The following is a 26,706-nucleotide window of genomic DNA, read 5'->3' as shown; positions in this document are numbered from 1 at the left end:
GCATATGTACACCTGTGTGCTTGTGTGCCCCCTTCCTTTTCCTCCTTTCCAAGCCATTTCCTAGATCCCTTTATAGTCCTCTTTCTTAGTTGCCATAATAAGGACTCAAAGTGTATTTTTTAGATTATGTGTTAAATAATTTAAATACTTAAGTGTATTAAGTAAATATTAGGATTACTGTGTATTATGTATATAATACACACAATTTTTTATTTTAAAGAGAATAGTAAAAAAAAAAAGAACAATAGCAAAATACAAACAAAACAAAGCAAGGACATTAAAAACGATACAGGGTTTCAAACCAAATGATAGGGATTAACAGTGGTTGTTATTTTACAAATTATCTTCAACGAAGTTGCTTAGATTGCCAGATGTAAGAATGGACGATTGATCAAACCATTAAAGAGAATAAGAAAATAATAATTAAAAAAAATGTTGAGACAATACAGAGTTTCACTAGGCAGGATGGCAGGAATTCACCAGTGGTTGTTATATTGCGTATTGTTGCCTTCATATCAGTTGCTCAGTTTATCGGATATAAGCATGCAAAATTGGTCAAAATATAGAAAAAAGTTAAGCATTAACACAATATTTGTATTAACAGTTTTTTGAGGTATAATTTGCATACCATAAGATTCACTCTTCTAAAGTGTTCTTGTATTTTTTTGCAGATAGATAGAGGGGAGCCTTGTTCATTCCTCCCACCTGAAACTCTCCATTAAACTTCCCGACTTAACTACAGCCCTCAGGTGACTGGTCCCCCGCACTGCGGAGGGAAAAACCTCCCAGACAAGCCTTAGATTGGAACGTATTGGCTTGACTTCCTAGGTCTTTCTGCCTTTATGGCATTTCAACTACGGCATTTCTTCCTGCATGTTTTAGATATGAGAACAGGGGGAGCACATTGATAGATTCTTTATTGTTAATAACTTCTTGTATGGCCACGAAACCCTAAGAATGCAAGGTATTAGCTCATAGTCTTCAATCCAGCAAAACCTTTCACCCACCCGTTGTGTCTCCAATTGTAAAAGCTCTGCTCAAGATCTTTAATGTTTAGTTCAAAACGCTGGGCAGAAAAGCTTCATTACTGCTGGTACTTCCCTATTGGCAAATTCCACCGAAGTCTTCCCTTCATTCTGGTTCTTTGTTTGAATAACAGGAATAATCCCGTTTGCTCATTAGGAGTTTAATTCTCTGAGAGGCGGTGCTGCAGTAAGGACAGGGAATGATGATAAAGCCTTTCGTTGGCAGCCTCTGCTGGCATTAGCTGCAGGTTATCCTCTGCCGCTCACAATGACAGTCACCTGGGCTCCGCTGTTGACATCTGGGGCCGTGGGCTGGCGACGCAGGCCAAGTGTGTAAGCCGGTGATTTGTGGTTCTTTCGTCTACATTTTCAGGAATCTGATGGCCTAAGGCCAAAGAATTTGGATTTGGGCATCTTCTAAGACCTGCTCCTGGAAACTAAGGAATTCATGGTACTAACTGGGTTTTTGTCACAGTAAATTTGAAACGGCCTGCCAAGTAGTATGAATTCGTACTAGTGCATTTTGTAAAATGCTCTGTCCAAAGCAGGGACAGTGTTCTACAGTCCTGCTAGCCCTGCATGGCAGTTCTGTTGAGCGTGACTCTCACTGGGCCTGGCTGGCCCTGGATATGATCTGCCTTTTCGTCTTCCTCAGTTCTTCTGTGTGCATGTGTCCCATCTTCCCAGCCAGAGCACAGCCATGGGCCGAGACCAAGTGTGGAGGGAGCTGGTCCAGGGGAACCTGGTGTGTGTGTGTGTGTGTGTGTGTGTGTGTGTGTGTGTCCTGAAGACGGCTCAGGGCCGCTTCTTCCTCCATGTGCCTGCTTTGATCTGTTGTGCCGAAACACGGATGTTGACCCTCCTGACTCAATGAAGCTGGGGCTCACCACTGGGAAGGGACTAGGCATAGGTGATTCTAACAAGAAACCGATCCTCCCAGGCGGCCTGTGGCCACTCCCCTGGCTGTTCTGGACTCCAGCCTCGTGTGACGGCAAGCACTGTGTGTGGTTGTTTAGCGGTGTGTGTTCAGAGCCTTACCAGTGTCGTGTTCTCTGACCCTGGGGTTCCACTTGAGGGACCCTACCCAGAGATGGTCGTTCAGACAGTAACAAAGAAGATACGTCCAGCAACTCTACATTTTTTAAAAGACAAAGCAAAGTGCACCAAGTGTTTTAGTATAATCCATGGTCAGAGATCGGTTAAAGAGATAGTTACATTCATATGGTGAAATAGCTTCCTGCCAAAAAAATTGATGTTTAGTATATGTGCTGCAGAATCCAGCACAAAACCGGATGTTTAAAAATATTCATTCATGGGGCTGGGGATTCAGCTCAGCGGCAAAGCGCCTGCCTGGCAAGCGCAAGGTCGTGAGTTCGGTTCCAGGTACCGGAGAAAAACCAAAAAAAAAACATTCATTCATTACGTAAACATTGATGTAGCACCTACTAGAAACTTGCCGTGTACTGAAGCTAATGCAGCAGATAGGAAAAACATGGTCCCTAAAAATAAGCAACAAGTAAATGAAAAAGTTTTGAATGGGATTAACATGGTACCTGGAGGGAAAAAGTAGAGGATGACATACTTTTTGAAAAATGTACATGCATAAAAATTATACCAGGAGAAACAATGCCAGAAGAATCATAGGTAAATTTTATGTTCTTTTTATGTTTCACTATTTAATAATTTGTCTCCTTTTTAAATAGAGAAAAACAACTTTTAAGAAAGAGTCGCACTCTAAATTCATGCTGTACATTTCATGCCATGAGTATAGAAGAGTTATTTTTATGTCTTACTAAGACAGGAAACCAAAGCGACTCCCTTGGTTTTCTTAAGTGTAAAGAGCACTTAAGTACAAGAAAAAGGAGAGGAAATGTGTTCAAAATTGCCCTTGTCTACACCATACCTCAGAACAAATTTTCTAAATCCCACATCTGTTAGGAAGGGAAGGTCACCTTCTGAGGCACATGAGGAATCTGTCGCTTGGAGCCGAGTGCCCTCTCCGTGCCAGCTCTTTGCCTGTGCTGCAGCTTGTAAGCCAGCCCTGTAGCTTGTCAGCATGCCGCCTGTGCCCTCAGAGGCCCTCGTAATACCTTGCAGATAGAGAAAAGGAACGAAACGATAAAGGAAGTGTGAGCAGAACGCTTTTTTTTGCTCGGGCTTTCCTCATGGCTGCGATGTGCTTTTATGCATCTTTGAAGACTCATCACTTGTTCTCAGCAAATATTTTTGGTAAATTTCTGAGCTCACAACTTGCTTCTGTTATCAGAGCAGAAAGATGTTTCGCTTTCAATCGCATGAAAAGATGCTCAACTCGTCACATAAGAAAAATGCAAAGTTAGCCCCTCTGCGGAGACTAGACTGGCAATCCCAGCCACAGTGCCAGGCTGCGAGCATGCACATTTCTTTTCATGCCCAGTCCAGCTCCTAGGGATGTGGCCTGGAATTTCACTTGCAAGCTACCAGAGGATCTGTTCATCAGCTTTTATTTAACACTTAGGTGGCAGCTCTTATATGGTAGTCCCCTGTTCTAAGTGCTTTCGTGTCATTAAATTGTTTAATCTTCCATACAGCTCTTTGAGGTAGAATTATTATCAGCCCTAATCTCTAGACGTGGAAATGGAAAAACAGATTATGAACTTGCCGGAAAGTCTCCCACCTAGTAGGAGGCAGAGCCAGGTTTCAGACCACTTTGCTTCAGAGTCCTTGCTCCATCTGCATCACTGAATGTCCTTGTGTAACCGAGGTTATACCCCGTGTCACAGGATTACAGCACTGTTTGTAATTGCAAAAGTTTGGAAACAACCTAAATGCCTCCCAACAGGAGATTGTCTAAGTTAATGACACTGCATTTCTCCAGCATCCTTCCAGCAAGGGACTAACCACCCAGATACTTGGATAATGGAGAAACAAGATGTAGAAGCAGCAACAAGGTGTGTTAATAAAGGCAGAATACACATTCGTAGTTGCTTGAGCAAGGGTAAAACATTTTTGGAAGGATACAGGGGAAAGAAATGGAGACCGGAAGTCACCTATGGGGAGACAGACAGTGGCTGGGGAGGGAGACTTTCATACTATTGGATTTTGAGTCCTCTTGTGTATTTTTTTTATTCAGAAACATAAATCAAAAGCCTTGAATACTACTCCTTCTTAGTATTTCTTCTTTGGCTGTGCAACCACTTTGTTGATAGATTTTTAAAAATTACACTTAAAGTATAAAAAAAAATTTTTATATGTGACCAGGTAATACAGTGCATGTTTGTGGCGTTGTTGAAAAAGCAGTCAGTCCGCAGGGAAATATCATAAGAATGCAGTCTCACTTTCGTTCTCGGGCTCCCACCTTCCCGCCAGCCCCCTCCCCCACGAGGGCTGGTAGTTTCGGTAACTGTTTCTTCTCGTTCGCCCTCCCTCCTCTGAGGGAGCACCCTGAGCTGAGGGCGGAGCAGCCCTTTTGTCTGTCCCGCCAAAACGACATCCAAAAATAAGAATCTAATTTCAGTGAGTAGACCCTTTGTGGGTGTTTTTGGAGACATCCTATAGGGCTGAAATAAATTTCCACTCAAATTACAGCCCACGGAGCCCTTGGTCTCCACTGCCTGAGTCATTATACTCCCACCTTAATCACAGCTCATCACTCAGTAGTTAAAGAGCCCAGATTCCTTTGTGGTTTTGAAATATAGATTTAATTTGATCCTCAGAGTTGAGGACAGAGGGAGATTTGTCGCCAGGACGGTGTACTCTGCACCTGCCACTGCACAAAGCATTTCTTAGGTTGTCACCGTCCGATGTGTAGCGTGGGTTAGGAAATCAGGTAGCGAGATGCATCCGTGTGTCTCCAGGAGCCGGGCCCTTTGGAAGACCATGACCTAGAAAATGGTCCAATTGGGAATGCTTCTGTTTTTTTCCGAGTCAAAAGACTTGCCGGTATTTTCTGTTGCTAGCTGGGCCAGAAGAGACTCAAGCAATACAGGGCCTGACTTGGAGCGGTGTCTCAGTCAGTTTTCTGATTATGTAACACAATACTGTACCTACTGCTGGATAATTTATAATGAAGGCAGGTTTGCTTCGCTCATGAGCCTGGCAATGGTGAAGTCAAATCACAGTGCTGGCATCAGGTGAGAGCCATAAAATGGCAGAGGGCACCATATGGTGACACGAAGCAAGCGTGCCAGCTCTGATCTCTCTTCCTCTTCCTCTGAGGTCACTAATGCCAGCAAGGGGGCCCTACCGTCATGAGATGACTGAGTTCTGAGCACCTCCCAAAGGCCCCGTCTCCAAATACCATTAATGTAAATTTGAGGATTACCTTTCCAGTGCATGAGCATTGAGGGGACACATTCACATGGCGGCAAGCAGCTCAGGGGCTGCAAGCGTTGGGGGCCAGGTACCTTAGCTGACCAGGGCAAGGGTTAAATAGTGCTGCTCATGTATCACATCATGCGACCAGATCAAAGTCCAGCACCACTTAGAGCCATGCCAGAGCTTGGCCTGGAAAGCCCCAGGGCCAGCCCTGTTTCTGATCCACCTACTCCTGAATTGTGTGGGGACAGCCCACAGGCCTGTGATGTGTAGGCGAGCAGGAGCCCTCTATGCTGAGTTACAGAGTCTAAGGGACCCAGAGTTGGGCAATGGCAGAGCTGCCCACATTGCAGAGTCAGACGATAGGCAGGTCTCTAAAGACAGATGGCCTGCCATTTGCAGCAAGGAGATGGGAGCCGTTAGGCTGAGCGGAGGTAAGTGACAGTAACAACACAATCAGTGCATACCAAAGAAGCAGAGCCATATTTCTCCTTGCCTCGAGCATTCTGCTTGCCACGAAACCCAGTGAGAGGAAAGGAGGTAGAAGCTAGGGATTTCCCCAAATGACAGTGACATGCAGCTGCCAAAGACACTGTCCCCAGCTGGACACAGGGAGGGCTCATTGATGTGGTTCCCAGTGCGTGTGAGCGAGCTTCACTTTGGTCTGACCCCGTTATAACCAAGTCCTGAGAGGCTGGGCATTGGTAGGTCCCAGCAGCATGAGCAGCATGTCCTTGTGCAGGTCACCCTCGTCCGTGCACAGATGACAGCAGTGACCTTGCGAACCCATTGCTCTGCTCTCAATGCTCGGGATGCTATTATAGGAAACTTGGGCCTCTATGGGTGGCCTGCAGTGGAGCTGGCCCCGGAGACACGTTACTTGCAGCATCAGTTCACTGGGAAGTCACAGGCTGCGTTTCCCACTTTGCTCTACACTTGCGCAGACCTAGCCCACTCAGACTCTTTGTTTCTGCTTGGAGGCAGTGAGTGGAAGGTCCCCACTGCCCCATCGCAAGCTGGCGGCCCTTCCATGAGCCGCTGTCCTCCCCATCTGTCTCTCATTTTCCCCGTGTGCCCCACCGTGCCCTTCATCCTGTTGCTCTCTCTCTGCACCCGGCAGGGATGTTTGTGTTTGTAGCAGCACTGCTGCCCCCCTGGACTGTAGGTGTCACTGTAGGTGAGCCGGAAGTAAGATTAGTGGGCCAGAGCCTTGCTGTAGGAGGAGGAGCCGGGCAGCACCTGCTACTTCCTGTTATGGCAGAGGCATTTGCACAGGCCAAGGCATGCACGGGTTCACAAAGAGCTTCCAAGGTGACTGTGGGCTTGGTGCCTTCCAGGGAAGTTGAAAGAATGGACCCTCATTCTGTATGGCACAGCAGAGCACCCGTACCACACCTTCAGTTCCCATCAGTCCCGCTCTCGCATGCTGGAGCTCTCAGTCCCGGAGCCGGAGCCACCCAAGGCTGCTGGGCCGTCCATGCAGGCGGAGATTCCCGAGGATGAAGAAGATTACACAGGTAATGCGCGTGCAGCAAGAGGAGTCGGCTAGCCTCCTCCCCTGTTGTTTTTCCACTATAGCGCTCAAAGGTGGGGCCGTTCCTGGCAAAAGGCGGGGGTTATGGTTGTGTGTCTTCTCTTGCCTGGAAATCCTAATAATAATGGTCATTTGCACTTACACAGCTCCTCCCACCCAAGGCTCTCCTAATACTTTACAGACCAGTAAGTATGCTTCAGACCAGTAAGTACCCTTCCAACCTCCTCAGGCTGGGACACTGAGTCCCCATATGCCCAACCAGAACTGGGATTTGCCCCTGCTTAATTAGCTGCCTCCTGGGACACCTCCTTTCCACAAAGGCCCCCGTCTCCCAGCTCAGCTTCCTGGCTCCCATCAGCCCATCCACTTCTAGTGGTAAGAATGTGGGAGTGGCGTAGTTTTATAATTGGTTTTTTGTTTGTTTGGTTGGGGTTTTCTTTGGTACCGGGAATCGAACTCAGGACCTTGTGCTTGCCAAGCAAGCGCTTATGCCGCTGAGCTATATCCCCGGCCGTGAGCTGCTGTAGTTTTTATCAGCACATTTAGTCAAAAGCTGTTCCTTTCTATCTGAGCCATCTCACAGCAGTTTGTGTGACAGTGGGTGTTTCTGGTTGGGCATATTAGCTAAATATTTTGGCTACTTGATACATGATGGGTGACATCTAAGAATATGAATGCTCTGTTATCTTCTGAAAAAAAAATGACAAAATGGAGAACTCCACCAATACAAATCAAAACATAAGTTATGGTTGGTTCCATTTTAAATTTCTTTTACCATTCCTTTAAAATGGAGCATTGAATTATGTATGGACTAATCTGCTCTGTTTCCCCCTGTGATTTATAAACTCTGGCAAGATTCAGTAATTATTAATAAAGAACTGATTTCTTTTTCTTTGAAAATCTGCTACTGATTGCAGCCTTGCACAGTGGAACTTCACTGCCGTGCCATTCGTCTCTCCAAATCTCTCAGTCCGTACTAGCGCAGCCTTGGTGAATACAGGGTCTCCATGGGGGTGACATGGGTTTCTAGCTCTCGGGTGGACCATAACAGCAGAACGAGCCCAGGCAGAGACCAGGACAGAGGAACACAGGCAGTGAGAGAAGAGTGTGCCGTGGCATGGAGAGATGAGGAAGGAGGAGTGGGAGGAGGCAATGTAGTCCAAGGCAAGGTCAGGGGGACTGTAGGATGGGGCTTCCAGCATGTAGGGAGCTGGCCATGGACGCGTGGTACATTGGGTGTGATGGGCCCGGGCCAGCGGAGATTCTGACTGCACCGTGGACAGAAGAACAGTTGCCATGTCAGGAAGGGTTGGGACGGTCTGATGGAGCAGTGGTCCCCAGCGCAGCAACGGGATGGAAGCAGACAGAAGGCAAGGTTGTCTACTACAAGGAAGCAGGGGTTCTACAAGGAGTGTCAGGCACTGCATTAGTCCATCTTCTGTTGCTAAAACAAAATACCTGATGCTGAGTACTTATAAAGGAAAGAGGTTTATTTAACTCACAGTTCAGGGGGCTGGAAGTCCAACATCGGAAGAGCTCATCTGCCCAGCCTCTGGGGAGGGCACCCTGGGCTGCATCATAGGGTGGCAGAGAAACAGGAAGGAAAACAGGTACATACATAAGGGCCAAGCGTGTGGGCTGACCTTGCTTCCTAATAGCCTGCTTTTGGGAGAACTAACCCAGTCCCATGAGCTACATTAATCTCTTCCAAGGACAGCACCCCGGTGATTAATTATCTTGCACTAGGACAGACCTCTTAAAGGTTCCATCCCCTCAGTACTGCCAGAGGACCAGGTTTCCAGCTCAAGGACCTTTTGGGGACACACTGAGACCATCTCCAAACCTGACCAGAGCCAGGTAGAAGAGCTGCCCTGCAAAGGGGCTGACCATGACCTGCACCAGACAGTTGGCCAACGTCACTCCCCAGGAATGGGAGCAGAGGAGGTGGCCAGGGCTATTGTCCAGGCTGAGAGAGGGCCAGGGCAGTAGTGATTCCCAGAGCTCCTGAGGCAAAGTAGGGTATGGAATCGTATTTGGTGGGAATAGGCGGTGACATCAGCACCACGATGGGGAGAGCTTGGAGAGCAGGGGGCCTGGGGACCAGGGCTCCGGCAGGGGAAAAGCCAGCAGCCACGGTGGGCAGGGTGGAGCCCAGGGAAGACTTCAGTGGCTACATTACTGAGTCTGCTGGGATAGAGCTGCCTGGTGGCTGTAGTGGAGGTGGAGGTGCCCCCGGGGCTCTGCAAGCCCGCGGTGCTTAGGAGTCTGCACCTGTAGCATGCACTTGGGTGACTCCAGGCAGGGTGGGTATAGCAAGCCGGCCCATGCTGAGCCCTCAAGGATGCTGGAAGGGAAGTCAAGGCAGGTTCCTGTAAGAAAGGACAGAACTGCCATGGGGAAGAAGTGGAGCCTGGGCCTTGGGAAAGAAGCCTTCATCAGAACAGAGGAAGAGGACAGGGCAGAGGGCGGCCATGGACAGTGTGACCATCCTCACAGGAAGACGGGGTTCTAAGCCAGCTCTGCAGATACACAGGAGTTGTGTCCAGAGCAGAACTGTGTGGGGTTGTAGGCTCTAGTCAATGACTCTAGTCACAAGGACAGAGGCCTGGAATCATTAAGCAACTCATTTAGGTCACACAGCAATCAATCAGGAGAGCCAGCATGATTGCACGCACTTGTAAGCCCAGTACTCAGGGAGGCTGAGGCAAGAGGTTTGGAAGTTCAGCTCCAACCTGGAAACTTAGCAAGACCCTGTCTCAAACTTTAAAAGGGCTGGAGATATAACTAAGTGCAGAGACCCCCGGATTCTATCCCCAATACTGAAGAGAAAGAAAAAGAAAAAAAAAAAAAAGGCCAAACTTGTAATGAGAGCAGTCTGTTGTTATGTTGTTCGCATTAGCACTTCTGCAGTCAGCCACCAGTTCTGATCCCGCTCCAGCTTACAGTGCTACAGGAGGTGCCCGTGCTCTTTCCTTGGGTGGAGCGAATGGCAAAAACCTGGCAATTCCTATTAAATCCACCTGTGCCTCAGCCGCTGCTCCGCACGTGGAACGCCAGAGCCTGTCGAGAGCTCTCAACTCACTTTCCTAGCACGTGTTTGTGTATTTTTTAAATCTTGAATTTGCTCCTTCAGAGGATCTGAGGTGGGGTTTTCAGACTAGCCTGTGCTGCTTGACCCACGGGGGTGGGGTCTGCTGTTCGCCAGCCCAGGCTGGTCTTGGAGAAAGGAGCTTTTGTGCTAAGAGAGGAAGGCGGAATGGCAACAGCAGTCGTAAGTGCGTGCGGATTGCAAACCAAAGCACGGCGCTTACGCAGAGATGAGTTACAGCTGTACCCGCACGTTCTTCAGAGTGCTTGGGACAGGACGGGTGGACGGCCAGCCGGGTGGATTTAATTCAGAACGTTTCATGGGAGAGTTGGACTGGATATTTGTCTTTTCAAACAGTTCAACCAGAGAGCTACATGCTGGGAGGTTTGTTTGCGGATACTTTCTAGGCAGCCTCATCTCTTGGCCGGGCTCTGTCTTAACTTGACTTCTCCGTTTGGCAGCTTGGTGCTTCCGGTGACCTTGATGCCATCTAGGAGTTCTGCTGTCCCCGCTGTGGGTGGGCCCCAGCATGGCAAGAGGCTCTCCTGGTGGGACTGTTGGGGAAATTCCCCACTGCAGAGAGGCCCCGAGAGGGTGGGAGTGGTGGCCCGGGGTGACATGCATGGGACATCTAGGACATTCTGAATGCAGACGGCAAGGACATCTGCATTCCCACGTTCCGTCCACTCGCCTTTCATCTGAAAGCCTTGAGAGCACCTGCTCTGTGCCAGATGTTCATGCAAGCACTGGGTGAATAGCAGCGAACAGGCTGGACTACATCCTGCCTTTGAGGAGCCTGTGCTTAGAAAGAGGGGGAAACTCGCTTGTCATCTCCACGTCACCCCCAACCCCACACACATACCCAGTCTCCTCCTTATGGTGGAGGAAAGTACTGACTTTATCAGGGAAGACAGACCTGCTGCCTTCCTGGGTCACAGGTCAAGCTCTTGTGTTTCCGGCTCGGTGAGTGGGTAATTAAAAATAACGGCATCATGGAGCAGGAAGTTCTAAGGTTTCCCCTGTAAGTGACCTGGAATCAGACGGACCCGAATCCAAGCAGATGAGAGTGAACTCCAGGAGAGCAGAGTGGTGTGGAGGGAGGAGGGGAGTTGGCTCAGGGCTGAGCTGTGGAAATGGGGCGTGTCTAGAACACAGAAGAGGCCAGCAGTGAGCAGGAGTCTAGAGCATCCCAGGAAGAGAGGGTTTCACAGGAGGAACAGGGCACACGGGACCCAGACTGAAAACGTGGGAAAGAGCGACAACTGTGAACCTGCGGGAGGGAGGGAGGGAGGGAGAATAACTCGAGTCTGACGCTGGAGAGGCTTGGAGACCTCGCGCATGAATGAAGAGGGCTTTGTCTGCCTCAGCAAAAACCCATTGTGGGCAGCTGAGAAGGAGGACTGTTGTCCTTCCCGGGCCCTGAGAAATGCGGGTGGCCAGCACTTTAACTCCCCTTGGCTTTGGAGCTCATTCCCCACCCTTCCAGCAGCCCAAATTTTGCAGGCTTTGTTTTTTTTTTTCCCTTCCAAAGACTCAGAAAGCTTCCTAACGCCCTGCTCAGCCCCTCCCTGTGTCCTCTGACAGCCATCTGAGAGGTTCGCCTGGGCCACCTCCTCCCAGGAGGTAGAGCCCCACTGCAGGCAGGCGGGCGGCTTCAGCCGTGTCCCTTCTGCGGGACAGGACAGAGAGGACCCTGCAGCCCTGCCCCACCCAGCCAGAGGAAGGCCATCTAAAGCCCGCTCGTCCTTGTCCCTACCTGGGGAAGGATGACCCAGAAGGACCTGTCCGCTGAAATCCACTGAGCCGCCTGCGGTTCTCTGTATAGACCACAGTTGGAGATCGGGGAACTGAAGGAAGACACTGGTGGCCACCACAGAGAGCCACAGCAAGGAAGGCCAAGAAAGAAATCCGTGGGGAGGAGCCCAGCGCATGGAGCAGCTCATTCTCACACACCCCAGTGACACTGTCAGGACATCCCTGTCCCACCCCAGACCTGCCCAGTGCCGGCTGCTCCTCATGGTCCCGAACTTCTGGGATCCATTCTTACTGTCACAGGGCACGTTCACCCCACCACCACCACTAATCCTGCCTGCGTCATCACACTTGGCGATGCTCAGAAGCACCCAGCTTGCATTGTTTTGTCCTTCACAACGGAAATGACAGAGCTGGCTGGTCCCTGCACAGGGACTTGATACAAAGGAAGGAGCCTAACACAGTTGCTCCTCGCCCTCTCTCCCCAATCCCTTGAGATCGCCTGGTCCCCATCTCTCCCTGGCCTTGGTCCCCACCCCCATCATTGGCTGTATTGCTCATCATGCTATTGACAGATGTGTCTAACCGGTAGCCCACAGGCTTCTTGTCCTCTTTTTATTTTTAACGTGATAACAAATATTGTAAGAAGAAGTTGTATTCCTTGTATAAATTGACTACACTATATATTTTATATGTGTCCAAGACAATGTCTAAGCAAAAAGGTTGAACACACCTGGTCCACCTCTGATGCTAGAGCCCAGGCAAGACTCTGCGCCCAGCTGTGACTGTGTTCCCGGGGGCGCTGCTCCCGCCTCATGGTGTAGCCATCCAGCCCCCGCAGATGGCCGCTCCTGAGGACCCACCCACTGCAGTCCCCTGACACAGGGACCCAGGGGACCGGGCTCGATGGAGAAAGCGTCTCTCTGGATGAAAGGAAATGCTTGTCTCTTTAAGGTGTGTGCCATCCGGAGTGTGGTGACAAAGGCTGCGACGGCCCCAACGCAGACCAGTGCCTGAACTGTGTGCACTTCAGCCTGGGAAGCGCCAAGACTGGCAGGTAAAGGGCCGGGGCTGCCGCCCGCACACCCCGGAGCCCCGCAGCATAGCACTAAGGTGGCCCATTTCGAACAGAGCCTGATGGCCTGGCTGGGACTTAACACAGTACCCCAGCAAAGAAATCACACTGAAGTGAACCACTGTGGATGTTTTTTATTTTAGTAATTTTTGTTCTAATCGCACAAGTAATACATGCCACTACAGAGAAATCAGACGCAGTGTCGCTCTGGTGGTCACGGTTATAAAAGGCCGTGCATCCACTTGTGAGACAGAGACGGACCACGTTGAGTATGCAGGCCTGCCCACAGGGGGACCGGAAACAAAGGTGACTCTAGGGCCCCGCACCGTCAGCCCCACAGGGCCAGCTGGGCTGCGGTGCCCCTTGGACGGGCTGCAGCCTCTGGCCGAGTGTGGGGTTTTCCTGGCAGCTCCTTAGAAAGCCTGTGGGGCCGAATGCACCCCGAGGAAGGGCACTGGCAGATCCAACCTGAGCCCCGGGCACATAGCTGATAGCCCCGGCTCTGGCTGGCCCCCCTGAGCCTGCCTGCCGTGTGTACTTGTGGCAGGGCCTGAGCTGGTCTGGCTGCTGCTGTCACCATGTTCTCCCGCTTTCCTGCTGGCCTCGCAGCACCTGGCTGTGTATTCCCCCATTTATCAGCGGCCATGTGCCGCACACCCTCCCACGGCAGCCCAGGGTGACCAGACAGGGCACTGGGTGATAGCCCTGAAAGCTGCTGACTGACACACCCACGAGGGCCCAGCGGAGGTGCAGGAATGGCCTAACCAGTATCCTGGGGTCCCCAGAGAGTACACTGAGCACAGCCCACCTCGCTGCCCCATGAGACAGGCTCCTCTTGGCACCCACAGAAGGGTTTTGCCCCAGCCAGGAGTTCCAGAAGTGAAAGACCATCATCACAGTGCCTGTAGAAAGCCAAACATCCCCAGCGCTTCCCAAAGGCAAAGGTGTCCTCGCCTAACCCTCAAGCCTCCAAGGGGTACTTAGGAACCTCCTCTGCACAGCTGCCCTACCTCAGCCCAGCATGGGGGCCAGAGGCCACACAGGGTGCGCTCCAGGCCAGGCCCTCACCCGTGTCTGTTCCACAGGAAGTGTGTGAGCGAGTGCCCCTTGGGCTACTTCGGGGACAAAGCAGCAAGGCGCTGTCGCAGATGCCACAAGGGGTGTGAGACCTGCTCCAGCAGGAGCCCGACTCACTGCCTGTCTTGCCGCCGCGGGTTCTATCATCACCAGGAGATGAGCACCTGTGTGACCGTCTGTCCTGCTGGGTTTTATGCTGATGAAAGTAAGTGACGTGACCGTGGGCGTGAGGATGTACGAGTCAGCTCCCCCTGTCCGGGCTGGTTTCCCCTCTTCTGGGAGACCATTGCTGGCCCTCGGCCTCTCCTGTACTCTGTTCTGACTAAGGACCTTTCACGGGGGAGAGGGACAGTGCTCACGGCCAGGTGTGCTGGCACATGCCTATAATCCCAGCGCTCAGGAGGCTGAGACAGGAGGATTGCCATGAGTTCCAGGCCAGCCTGAAGTACATAGTGAGAACTTCTTCCTCTCACAAAAGAAGGGAAGGAGGGAGGCTGTTACTCCCGGGGAAAAAGAGCTGGGCAGTCTTTAAGACATATAAAGTGATCGAATAACCAGACTCCATAGAGGGGAACCAGAAAGTGAAGTAAGACACATGTGGCAGCCTTTGCAAACACCCGGGCCAGAAGTCCTTCAGAGCAGAGGCGTCTTCATTCCCCTCCCTTCCCAGGCAAGAATCATCCACCTCGGTCCTTGCTGAGCACCAGCGGCGTGCATTTGATGCCGCCTGTGGTCCCCAGGAGGCTGCGCCTAAGATATTACAAGCAGACCTCAGCCTCCAGGCACCTGGTGAGGTGCCAACACGAGTGCCTTAGATAATAACTTAGGTAAATACAGGGGAAGCCGAGGGACCGAGTGTCCCCAGGAGGTGCAGTGACTCCTCATCACTTCCTGCCTCACTGTGTGTCAGCACCAGTCTCCAGCAAAGACCCCTGTGAACTCACTGGAGGGGGCAGTCGGGGGAGGTGGTCAGCAGCATCCAGGCCACCGTCAGGTTTATAAAGATTTGCACCTGATTAAGCTGTACTCAGCAAGCCAGGAAGGGGCTTCAGTTCTTGTTACAGTGAGCAGAACCAGAACATTTCTCCTTGGGAAAGGGATCACTTCTGAGCCTTATGGAACTTTAATTTACTCCAGAAAGGAGAGCTGAGAGCCTGTGATCCAACACCTGAACATGGTCTGGACGTGGCCTCTGGCTGTTTTATTACTGCTTGATCCATGCCAGAGTCAGCGCTGGGAAGAGCTGTCCTACTGAGCTAGCTTGGATTGGATTCTCACCATGCTGCCTTCTTCTCATCTTTCTGTTTTTCTCCAGGTCAGAAACACTGCCTTAAATGCCACCCAAGCTGCAAAAAGTGCACGGACGAACCCGAGAAATGTTCTATCTGCAAGGAAGGATTCAGGTAAGCCCCCACCCCTGAAACCCAGAGAATGTGCGAGTGTTGCTGTTGTTGGTTTTGTTTGTTTTGCAGTATGGCCTTCACACTGAGCTACATCCCAAAAACTTCTTCATTTTTTTCTTTAGAGACAGGGTCTCACTAAATTGCCCAGGCGGAACTCAAATTTGTGACCCTCCTGTTTCAGCCTCCCTGAGTGGTAGGATTACAACATATGCCACCTTGCCTGGCTTAATTTCTTTTCCATTACAGGGGATTAAACCTGAGCCTTGCAAGTGTCCCACCACTGAGCTACCCGCCTCACTCCTTTTATTTTGAGGCAACTTTTCACTAAGTTGTCTGGGCTGGCCTAGAACTCGTGATCCTCCTGCCTCAGCCTCCCGAATAGCTGAGATTAGAGGCATGTGCTAGAATGCCCAGCTAAGTCAATAACTTTTTCTTAGGATATTTTGAATTGTTTGTTTAGCCCACTGAATGCAACCAAAGTACATTTAATGCAGTCAAGCATACATTAGCAGTGACTATCTAGAACTCTGGAAAGCACTCTGTTGAAATCATCCTGGGGACACTCCCATAGCAGAGGGCCTCATGCTGTGCTCTGCACTGGGAGTCAGGGAGACAAGGGGTTGGCCAAAACAGCGCCTCTCACCCACAGGAGCCCAGGAATCACCTGGGCTCCTGCCTAGGGTAGATTGTGATGCGGCAGCTCGGGGTGAACGCTGAGACCTGTGCTTCCGCCAGGCTCCTAGGCGAGGGGCACCGCAGGTCCAGACAGGGTACCGTTTTCACAGCGAGACCCCATGAGGCTGCTATGCACTTCTCTGGCCCAGCCTCTCCCAGTGCCTTAGATAATAACTTCCGTAAGTACAGGGGAAGCTGAGGGGCCAGTATTTCCCCAGGAGATGCAATGGCTCCTCATCACTTCCTGCCTCACTGCATGTTGGCACCAGTCTTCCGCAGAAACCGCTGTGAACTCATTTAATCTTCGCAGCAACTGAAGACATCCATGTAAACAGGGAGATGGGCAGTTTCCCCAGGGCATAGTAGGTTGCTGCCTCAGTGAAGTTGCCTTCAGCCAGACCGTTCTTCCAGGTCAGAGTCCTGCGGGGAAAGAGAGCGCCAAGTACCCGGGAGTCTGCAGGAGGACCCCCAGAGTGACCCGTGACACCTGCTGTCACTTAAACCTATTGGTTGGTCAAAGCAGGTTGGACGAACTGGTCCTCTAAAGGCAAACAGCTGGAAGAGGAAGGAGGCATTCAGGTGGTGGCCGTGGCTTTTGTGTCCCATACCCTGCTGGCCAGGCAGCCTAAGAGTAGTTGTTGCCTCTTTTTGTGGACCCTCATCCCTGGGGTAACTGACATGTCGAGGAGGGACTGTTCCATGGAAATCTTTTCCCAGCAGAGAAGTGCTGGCAAATCCCAGGGAGCCTGTTCTGGCTCCTGTAGAGGGACAGAAAGTCAGATCCTGGGTTCTAGAAATGGGTCCTAGGGAGAAAGTGCCTCTAGGGCAGCGGCCATACTGGGACCGCTCTAGGACCAGCGGTTCCGGCTGTGGTATTTCAGAGAAGCATGCAGACTTTGAAAACATCACAGCCATAATCCACAGCAAGCTTCCTTTTATTGCCCAATATCCTCGTAAGCTGTGACTTCAAATCATTGCTGTCACGGTAAAGCAGTGAGAGAGCAGTCGAGCTCCTGCATCCCAGCCATCCATCTCTTTAGGGGATAAACTCAGGCAGGGCTCGCCGGGGAGCATCCGTTATTAAAGATATGATTTAACAGCTCCGCTTAACGGGCCTGGCACCATAATGAGGATGAGCCTTGGGTGGGTATCCAGCATCAGTGCAGCGGGCTGGCGAGCCTGCAGATACCTCCCTGCTAACTGAAGTATGGGTTACACACAACCTTCTTGAATTCAACTGTTATACTTCTCACAGAACTGAGGGAAAGGTCTTACGTATCTTTACACATTTATTATAAAGGGTGTCACAGAGGAAACAGGTGAACAGCAGATGGAATACACAGGACGAGGTTTGTAAGGGTCCAGAGCACCAGAGCTTGCGTTCCTGTGAGGCTGGGGACATATCGCCCTCCCGCCAGGAAAGCATGCTCTTGATCACTGACCTGGAAGCTCTGTGAATTCTGTCCTTTGGGGTTCTATCCTCCACTGTGGAGACCTGAGTTATTGTATCATTGGCCTTTGGTGTTCAGTTCAACCCTCAGCCCCTCTCCCCTCCTCTGAGGTTGGGGTCCTAGGGCTGAAAATTCCACCCCTCTGGTTATACGGTTTATTCACTTGGCCGCCCACCCCCATCCTCAGGCTAGCCGGAGCCCCCAGCTGTCAGTCCTCTTGTCAGTGCGGGAAAAGACACTTACCACTGCATTGATTCCAGAGGTTTTAGGAGCTGTGTGCAAGATGAAAAGCCAAATATATATTTCTAATTATCAATCACACTACGACAGAAGGATTCCAAGATCTGACAGATGCACCCCAGAGCACCTGTTCGATATGTTTAGTGGCAAACCCATTTAAAATGTGTGCATCAGATACAGTATAATCTTGGAAACTAAAGAAATCATGGTAGCTGACATTTCTGCCAGACAACAGTTTCATGTATTTGCTTAGTGAGCGCCCCAAGCACCGTTAAGCTATAGGAGCCAGTTAGCAGGAGGACGTGGAGGTGTGGAGAGGTTTGCTGGCTTGCGTGGGGTTGCACGGCTGCGAAGTGGTGGAGCCAGACCGGGCGTGGGTGGTCTAGCTCAGGCTGTGTCCCGGTGTTGCCTGGCTGGAGCAAAGAGAGGGTGGATTCTGATGGGGTGGAAGAGGAAGGTGGGAGCCACATCAAGCAGGCCTGCCAGGTCCCAGAAGGAGATTCTATTTCAAGTTCACAGTGGAGCCCAGAAGTCTTCCGGCACGGGAGAAGCAGACACAGACGTAGGCCTGAGGGTCAGGCTTGTGGCTGACACCCGCTTTGCACACCTCCCGCACTGCAAATGCTGACGCTTCTAGGGGGACTCCGATTAGAGGACTGCGCCAGCACGGCTCCCGTGGTACCCCACAAGCTCTATTTCTCCTTTTGGGCTTCAGATTGGGTTTGGACACAGCAGTGCAGAGAAGCCAGCACAGAGAAGGAGAGAGCCTGAGGCCTTGGCCTCCTGTACCAGGACCAAAGCCCAGGATCTCCAGCTAGCTCCAGGACAGCTTTGCCAGCTCCCATTGGCTGGGATTCTTCAATGACACAAAGCACTATGCTTCAGCAACTTTCATTTCCTCCCAGAAAGGTGTTTGAGGACAAAATAGAATTTAATTAGACTTTTGAAACAGATGTGGGAACTCGCCTCTTTTTCTTCTGAACAGTCTTGCACGGGGCAGCTGCATTCCAGACTGTGAACCAGGCACCTACTTTGATTCTGAGCTGATCCAGTGTACAGAATGCCATTCCACCTGCCGGACCTGTGTGGGTGAGTTCATGGCCTGCAAAGGCCTTTGTTTCCTTAGAAAGTTACAACCAGAGTTACCAAGACTGGCTATCTTGATACTATGAAAGCTTCTTACGGCTGTCTATGTTTATTACAGCATCGAAACACAAAAGCCAGGGGCTACAGGTGTGATAGAGGGTTTGCCTAGCATGCACAGAACCCCAGGTGTGGTCCCCAGCACTGCAGGGAAAAAAAGGAGAGGGAGAGAAGAAAAGAAAAAGAGCCGGGCGTGGTGGTGCACACCTGTAATCCCAGCACTCGGGAGGCTGAGGCAGGAGGATTGTTGCGAGTTCAAGACCAGCCTGGGCTACAAAGAGAGCTCAAGGCCAGCCTGAACTGCATAGGGAGACCCTGTCTCAAAAAGACAAAAAAAAAAAAAAGAAAAGAAAAAGAAAGACTATAAAAACAAAGGCCCTCCCAGGGCTGGGGATGGAGAAGGAGGAGTTATTTTTTAATGAGTACTAACTTTCAATTTGGAAAGAAGGAAAATGTCCTAGAGATGGACGGTAGTGATGGCTGCACAGCATTAATGTCACTAAACTCTACACTTAACTGGCTAACATGGCCGAGTGTGGTGGTGTGTGCCTGTGACCTTCAGCTTATGGGAGGCTGAAGCAGAAGGGTCACAAACTGAACACAGCTTGAGCAACTTAGTGAGCCCTTGCCTGGAGGAGAGAGAAAGAGAGAGAGAGAAAGAGAGAGAGAGAGAAAGAGAGAGAGAGAGAGAGAGAGAGAGAGAGAGAGAGAGAGAGAGAGAGAAAGAGAAAGAAAGAGGGAAGGAGGGAAGGAGGGAGGGAAGGAGGGAGGGAGAAGAAAAAGATCTGGGATGTAGTCCTATGTAAAGGTCCTGGATTCAATCCCCAGTGCTGTGAAAAAACAAATGTCTAAAATGGCAAATTTAGTATGTCCCTATTTTTAAATTGAAAACAAAAGACAATCAAAAAATGCAAGGGGCTTGGGATTTAGCTCAGCACCTGCCTAGCAAGCACAAGGTCATGCGTTCGATTCCCAGTACCGAAAACAAAAACAAAAACAAAAAAAATGCAAAGGCTCTCTTTGAGCAAGGGACGTTTAAGCACCGTTTATCCCCGTGGGAAAGCAGCCATTGACTGGCTTGGTTCTGATGCTGGGAAGCCCAGGCTGCTTGCTGGAAGGCAGTCTTACCTGGGGCTCTAATCTCACCACCAAACTGCACTGAAAGGTGGAACCATGAAGCCACGGAGCCTCCACCATGGGCAAGGATGGATCCGGGTGGGGATGGCGACGTTTTAAAGCACACCCTTAGTTCTTTGTAGCACTCTTCACTTATCTTGTACATTTTATTCAAAGAGGAAATGTGTGCTATAAACAATTTTACATGCACTATAATTCCCCACGAAGATTATAGCACAGATGTCTCCAGGCAGGGTTTCTATGCGGAATATATCAGAGATTTCTTTCATTTGATTGGGCTTCGTTTTGCAGTCATCTGCACAAGTTGATTGAAACGCACCTTGAGTTTGTGGCCTCGGACACATTTCAGGTGACGTCTCCTCCTCAGTCCTCCTTCCTGCCCCTGGCACTTTGGCTCATTCTAACAAACCCACCTTAGACTGCGTTTCTGCTGCACTAACATTTGAAGTCACAGGCGCCACGATACCATTCACTGGAAATGCCCCAGGCTGGACGCAGCCCTCTGCAGCACAGCTCTCTGGGCCCTGTGTAGCTGTCAGCTGTGCTGCCAGGGGTGAACGTGCCAGAGAAGCCAAGGGTGCGGCAGCATCCCCAGCGCTGCCCCCAGGCCAGCTGTGGGAGGTGGGCATCCCCCGTACCCTTTTGGGACAACGCGGAAGCTGCTGGGCTTGGTTTTGGAAGAGTTCCCACTGGGGGCCGCTGGGCAGCTTTCCTAGCACTTTTCCTTGTTGTCTTCTCCTCTGTGGCTTTTACTCTTCTTTGACGGATTGTTTAACCCAGGTTGTCTAAGAAGCATTAGATTTCACTTATTTAAATGTCAGAGCCACTTGAATTCATAACATCCAGGCATGTTTTATTTTAGTAACTCACTTCACTTCTTTCTCCAACTGTCCAGACTGCCGGGCAGCCAACAGCTTTCTTGAGTCCTTTGTAGATTTTCTCATCTCAATCTGTGTCTTCCTCATCCCTTCTGGCGTTCAGCTCCACAGGGTGCAGAGGCGTGTTCTCCATGCCTCTGTGCCCTCCAGCCTGGCTTCTTCCTGACCTCTGGGAACACAAGCAGACTTCTGTTCCCCACTCCACGTCACCTGGAAACAAAGGTCTTGTCCCACATCAGTCCCGGGTCCTATTAAAAGCACCAGTTCTCAGCTGCCCACTCACTGCCCCTTGCACACTTAAGCTTGCCTGGCCCCCACCTTCTGCCTTCCACTCGCAGTGTCACCTGCTGCCTACCACCTGCCCTGGAGCCTCGGCTTGGTCATGGGTCAGGGTCAGGGTCAGGGTCAGGGTCAGGGTCAGGCATGAGCGCCGGTGGCATTGAGCGCACAGTGCCCTAGCACATTCAGTAGGTGACCTCATGGGAGTGAGCCTCTGTTCATCTCAAGTGCCAGTGCCCAGTGCTTCCTAGCATGGAAGTCGTAACCCCTGTGGATCACCTGGGCACCCTTGGTTGACACAGTAGACTCACACTGGGTCCACCTACCCGTCCAAGAAATGGGCATTGGTTGGCAGCTGGCAGCCGCCTGCATGCTAGGTTGAGGACCAATGCCCTGCAGAGGCAATGTCCTAGGCCCCTATGAGGGTCAGCCCTGGCACGTGGGCATCCTGTGCCTGCAGAAGCACAGCACGAAATAGCAAATTAAAAAACCTCGTGACAGGTCCAGAGAGAGCTTCTAGAAGCAAAGAAAATGTTTTCTATCTTCATACCTGGGACAGCATGTTTTTCTTGCTTTTTGACAACATGGTGTTTTGTTGTTTTGTTTTGGTTTTTTTTGCTTTTTGACAGCATGTTTTTCTTGCTTTTTTCCCTTTGTTCTGGGCCCCATGAATGATGCAACATGGTGGCTTAGCAGAAGCATAACCATTTTGCTCTCGCTGTTCCGTCTGTGGGCGCTTCTAAAGTGGTGAAAGCCGGAAAGATTTGTGACTTAATGGAATCCTGGAGAGACTTCGACTGAGTCATAAAACTCATAGTTTTAGTAGCTCTGAAAAGAGTTTGCTTAGAAAATGTGTATTTAATCAGCATTTTTATTGTGGCAGAATGCACACAGCATAACATTTACCGTATCAACCATTTTCTAAAATGTTTTAATTGACATAATAGTTGTCCTTTCTTAGGGGGTGCAGTATTGTAATGAAATACATGTATCCAGTGTGTAATGATCAAATCAGGGAAATTAGTATTTCCATCCCCTAAATACTATCGTTTTTATGGTAATATTTCTCTTGTACTTAATGGTTGCTCTTGGCTGTTGTCACCCTGTTGAGCTACAGAACAGTAGAACTGGTTCCCCCTCTAACTGTGTTCTGGCACCCATCGTCCACCCTCTTGCTAACCACCTGCTGTGACCATTTGTAGGTGTACACTTGAAGGACATCCACTTGGTTAGGCAGTTGTCGCCACTATCCACCTCCAGAGCTTCTTCATCATCTTCTCCAATTGAATGTATAATCTCCTTTTTTTTTCAGTGCTAGGGCATCAAACCTAGGACCTCACATACGCTGAGCAAGCTCCCTACCACTCAGCTGTGCCCCCAGCCTATAACCAATGTTTTATAAATTCTAATTATCACGTATTAATTACACACATTAACAGGTTTCAACACAACCTTTCCAAACATGCATACTGAGGTTTTTCAGTTTAATAGTTTGAGCAGCTCTGAAGCTGGGGTATAGCTCAGTGGTAGAGGGCTTGATTAGCACATGCAAGCCCTTGAGCACCAAAAGAAAAAAAGTCAAACAAAAATTTCATTCAAAGTAAGTACAAACAAGAATAGGCATCCTTGTACCCCACAGAGGCTCCTCAGGCATCAAGGACCCTGGTGTTGAAGGAAGGACAGTGACAGGGTTCCAGAGGACAGGAGCCAGGAGAGGCACAGCGGTGCATGCTATTCAGGCCCTGGGGTCCAGCACAGAGTGCCAGCCCCTCCAAGTGCACTGGGCACTCAGGTCACCTTGGCTGCAGGCATTCCCTGGAGATCAACATGCAGATTAGAGCGTGGCCAACGCCTGAGACCAACTAACTGCCCATCGACAGTGTAAACCAGACAGAATCCCCAGTGGGTCGGGGCCAGTTCTCCAACCACATGCAGAAGAAGGACCTCTCACAGAAGCTCTGGTCTGTTATGGAGGCCCCATCACCCCAGAGGGCCCCACTTCTGCCTCCAGCTCACAGTACTTGGGCCTCTTCTTCCAGGCTCTCCCGGGAGGAGCTTAGCTGCACCCCCAGGGCCCCAGAACCATGAAAAGGCTCTTTCCTTGACACAGAGCGTCCCCACCTTAGTCTAGTTATTCCAGGAAGAGGTGCTATCACTGCATTAGGTGTCAGACCACAGTCTAAGATCACACTCAGATTAAAAGGAGGCCAAAAAATGGGTCAGGGGACTGTGACTAACACAGAACAACTCTATTATTCCAATTTCTGTTACTATAACAAAATACCTGAGGCTGGACACTTATGAAGAAAAGAGGCTTATTTAGCTCACAGTACTGGAGGTCTAAGAGCATGGTCCCAGCACAGGCCCAGCTTTAGGGAGGACCTTGTGGCATGTGGAATCACAGTGGCAGGAGCCAGAGAAGGGGAGGGGCCGGTGATGACCCCTCAAAGGCCCCAGCACCTCCCAGCACCAGCTCACTGAGGACCAGGCTCCCAATACGTGGGCCCATGAAGCACATGGGAACATGCTTACACCACACCCAAACCATGGCAGCATCTGAGATCATGCCCTCCCCTCACAGGCCACTAAGGCTGACCGAGGCTGACAAGCTCACTGACTCTAGGCCAAGTCCTGGGGCTTCCTCCGCCTCCCTGCACCCTTTTGTGTGGTCCTGGGATAGACCCTACAGCAGTGGTGGAGTACCTGTGGCACCTTTTCTTTTAAGACAAAAGATGTTAGTGTATGAGTTGTTGTTTTCTAAACCAAAACCTCAGTATTCAGGTTTAACTGCAGTGTTGGCACTTGGCGATGAATAAGTGGGTTTGGGGTTGGAGTTTGGACACTCAGCTCTAAAAGGTTTGCCATCGCTGAGCTACAGCCTTCGCACCGAGCTACAACCTCAGACTTTTGTTTTAAAAGAGAGGATCTCACTAAGAGAAAGTTTTAGTGACAAATCTTCCCCAAGTGGACCTGAAACTTACCATCCTCCTGCCTCAGCCTCCCACAGTGCTGAGACGATAGGCACCCCGCCCCCCTTTCCATACCTCTTGATCCTTCATCAAATTTTTTGTGTCTTCAGGCCACTTGTCCCCATAAGACCTTAGTCATGTTTTCTCTTATGAAAATGCCCTGCTCACCCACACCAGATACCTTTCATCACCTCCCTAAAGATCTCTTCTTTCCCTTTCCCCACTTCATCCCCCACAGCATCTGCCCTTAGAACTACCACAACGCAGGCCATAAATGCAAATCGCAGATGCCAGCTTTAGCTAGCCTAGTGTTATGGTTTGTGTCTGGATGTCCCCTCAAAGCCTCACGCAGTCATGGGGTGGGTTGCTAGAGTTTATGACTGACTTGTGGTCCAATGCTGGGACTGGCGGTCTGAGTGCTACACCCGCCCTGGGGCAGGTAGCCTGCATACAATAGAAGGGAGGGGGAGAGGCTAACTGGCTGGTCCTCCCTTCTGCTCTTGCTGCTTTTGCTGTTTTCTGCCGCTATGACCTGTTGCCCTCTGCCGTGTGCCACTCTGTCTTGCAGCCAGCCGAGTATGGACTGAAACCTCCACAAACTGTGAGCTAAATAAATCTTTCCTTCCTTAATTTTGGGCATCAGGTATTTGTCTCAGCAATGAGAGAAAAGTAACCAATACACCTAGTGACCACATCTTACAAAGTAAAAAGGAACAGGTGAAAATAGTTTTAGTGACAAATCCTCCTTACCCCAATGTATCTAAGACAGCATGCATTGATATTTTTGAGCTATTTTGCATTCTTTTGGCTACCAAGACTTTGAAAGCCAGTGTGTGTGTGTTCCATGCCTGCAGCACATCTCTATTTGTCCCTGAGGATGATGAGTGGCTCCAGCAGAAGGAGGGCCTGAGCCTGCTGGGAAAGGAAGTGTTTGGAATCAGCCACAGCATAGGTGGAAGTGTGCTCTCCAGGGAGACCAGCTCATGCCTCCGCTGACCTAGCCAGGAAGTGGGAGTGGTGATGGCCACCCCCTTGGAGTCAGTGAGCGTGTGGGACATGCCAGCTGTGTAGGTGGCCTAGGCATCTGAAGAGCACCATGGTTGTCACCGGCACTGGAGCAGGCCCAGGGCATGACCATCAGTCCTGACCCCCGCTTCTTTCCTGTACCCTCAGGGCCCAGCAAAGAAGAATGTATTCACTGTGCAAAAAACTTCTACTTCCAAGACTGGAAATGTGTGCCAGCCTGCAGCGAGGGCTACTACCCTGAGGAGATGCCCGGCTTTCCCCACAAAGTGTGTCGAAGGTACAGTCTTCTGGGCTCCGACCTGCACTCTCGGAGGTGGCAGTCTGCTACATCTGGTGGTGGAGTGGCCAGAGAGCCGTGTAAGGTGGCACCTTGTGGGGAACCTGGGGAGCATGTCACTCCACTACTGTGCTGTGGTGGGTAGACAGGGACCCATTTGCCAAGAATGGGGTGCCTGCAGCTAATGATTGCCAAGGTTACGAGCTAGTTGGTAGCCTACATGCCTTTGTTTATTTAACGCATATGTATTTGTTGAGCACCTACTGTGTGCCAGGCACTAGGGAACAGTTGGGATGGGATAAGAAACAGAATAACAAGGTGCTTGCCTTGTGGTAGGCTGCACAGGTTGGTCTCACCCATGCCACTGCACAAGATGCCTTCATGCTGTTGATAACCAAGACCACCACACTTGGGAGTTTAAAACAATTCTCAGGCAGGTATTTAGAGAAAAGTTTAAAAACGCTAAGTGTCTTCTTATTGTAAAGCCACTTCCAGTGCAGTCGGTGCACATGCATTTTAACCTTCTCCTCTTCCGTCCCTCCCAGGTGTGCATGTGGTGTCTCTGGGCCATGTAGTATTTCCTTTTGCTTTTGGACACTGGCCATTAAAAGAGAAGCCATGGGCCTTGGTCCCCCTGTCTTGCTGGCAATTGCCCCATGACAAAACATCATAACCCAGACCCAGGGCTCAGGGTGACAGCAGCAATGAGCTTGCAGGTGACAGTGGAATGCAGCTGTGGTGGTGGGGTGGGCTGTGAGGGAAAGAGGGAGAGACCTTTCTGAACTAGACTTGGAACACAGGAGGGGTGGGGGGCCATGCTCAGCTTCCTGCTCCCAGTGGGGAACCTGTCCACGGAGTCTGCACCCAGGCCACATTGAGAACTGCTCCAGGTTGTCCCAGATTCCCTTAAAAACAAACAGCTGTGGGGCTGGGGAATTAGCTCAGCAGCAAAAGTGCCTGCCTGCCAAGCGCAAGGTCGTGAGTTCAGTTCCCGGTACCGGAGAAAAACCAAAAAATAACAAACAAACAAACAGCTGCACAGTGAGCCAGTGAAAGACCCCAAGGCCTTGCACTTGTGTCTGCAAGGTCAGCTCCTCTATGGAGGCTGATTTGCAGGGAGAAACTGATCACTGCCTCACGGCCAGCTGAGTCCTGTGCAAGATCCCCAGCACAGCTGTAAGAAGGAAACCTATTTTCCCCGGCCAGCTGGTTTCCAGATAATTAAACTAAGAATGGCAGCCCAGAGAACTTGGAACTAAATGGGGACGCTCACTTCCATTTGTCAAATGCCCTGGATTCCAGGGGATGCCGATGTACCCACAGCTATGGTAACCAGACCACTGGGCAGCACCCAGAGGGCATGGTGTCCCCAGCCATCAGG

General features: G+C 50.5%; 1 protein-coding gene across 2 annotated transcripts in view; it reads left to right on the top strand.

The window, feature by feature from the left end:
* The window catches only part of Pcsk6 (proprotein convertase subtilisin/kexin type 6), a 129,930-nt gene that overhangs the window by 98,395 nt on the left and 4,829 nt on the right, over positions 1 to 26,706 (top strand). The window contains exons 13-19 of one of the 2 annotated variants that reach the window (XM_013512588.1): positions 6,659 to 6,838; positions 7,002 to 7,040; positions 12,650 to 12,752; positions 13,856 to 14,052; positions 15,163 to 15,250; positions 18,602 to 18,705; positions 25,196 to 25,325. In XM_013512588.1, coding sequence (XP_013368042.1) covers positions 6,659 to 6,838; positions 7,002 to 7,040; positions 12,650 to 12,752; positions 13,856 to 14,052; positions 15,163 to 15,250; positions 18,602 to 18,705; positions 25,196 to 25,325 — 841 coding nt within the window. The remainder of the gene's footprint in view (positions 1 to 6,658; positions 6,839 to 7,001; positions 7,041 to 12,649; positions 12,753 to 13,855; positions 14,053 to 15,162; positions 15,251 to 18,601; positions 18,706 to 25,195; positions 25,326 to 26,706) is intronic. The other variant, XM_013512589.1, reaches the window with a different exon arrangement.

This window comes from Chinchilla lanigera, unplaced genomic scaffold (genome assembly GCF_000276665.1).
Source record: "Chinchilla lanigera isolate Chin_1 unplaced genomic scaffold, ChiLan1.0 scaffold00015, whole genome shotgun sequence".
In the NCBI taxonomy this organism is placed as follows: domain Eukaryota; kingdom Metazoa; phylum Chordata; class Mammalia; order Rodentia; family Chinchillidae; genus Chinchilla; species Chinchilla lanigera.
This window is presented reverse-complemented; position numbering and strand designations above follow the sequence as displayed.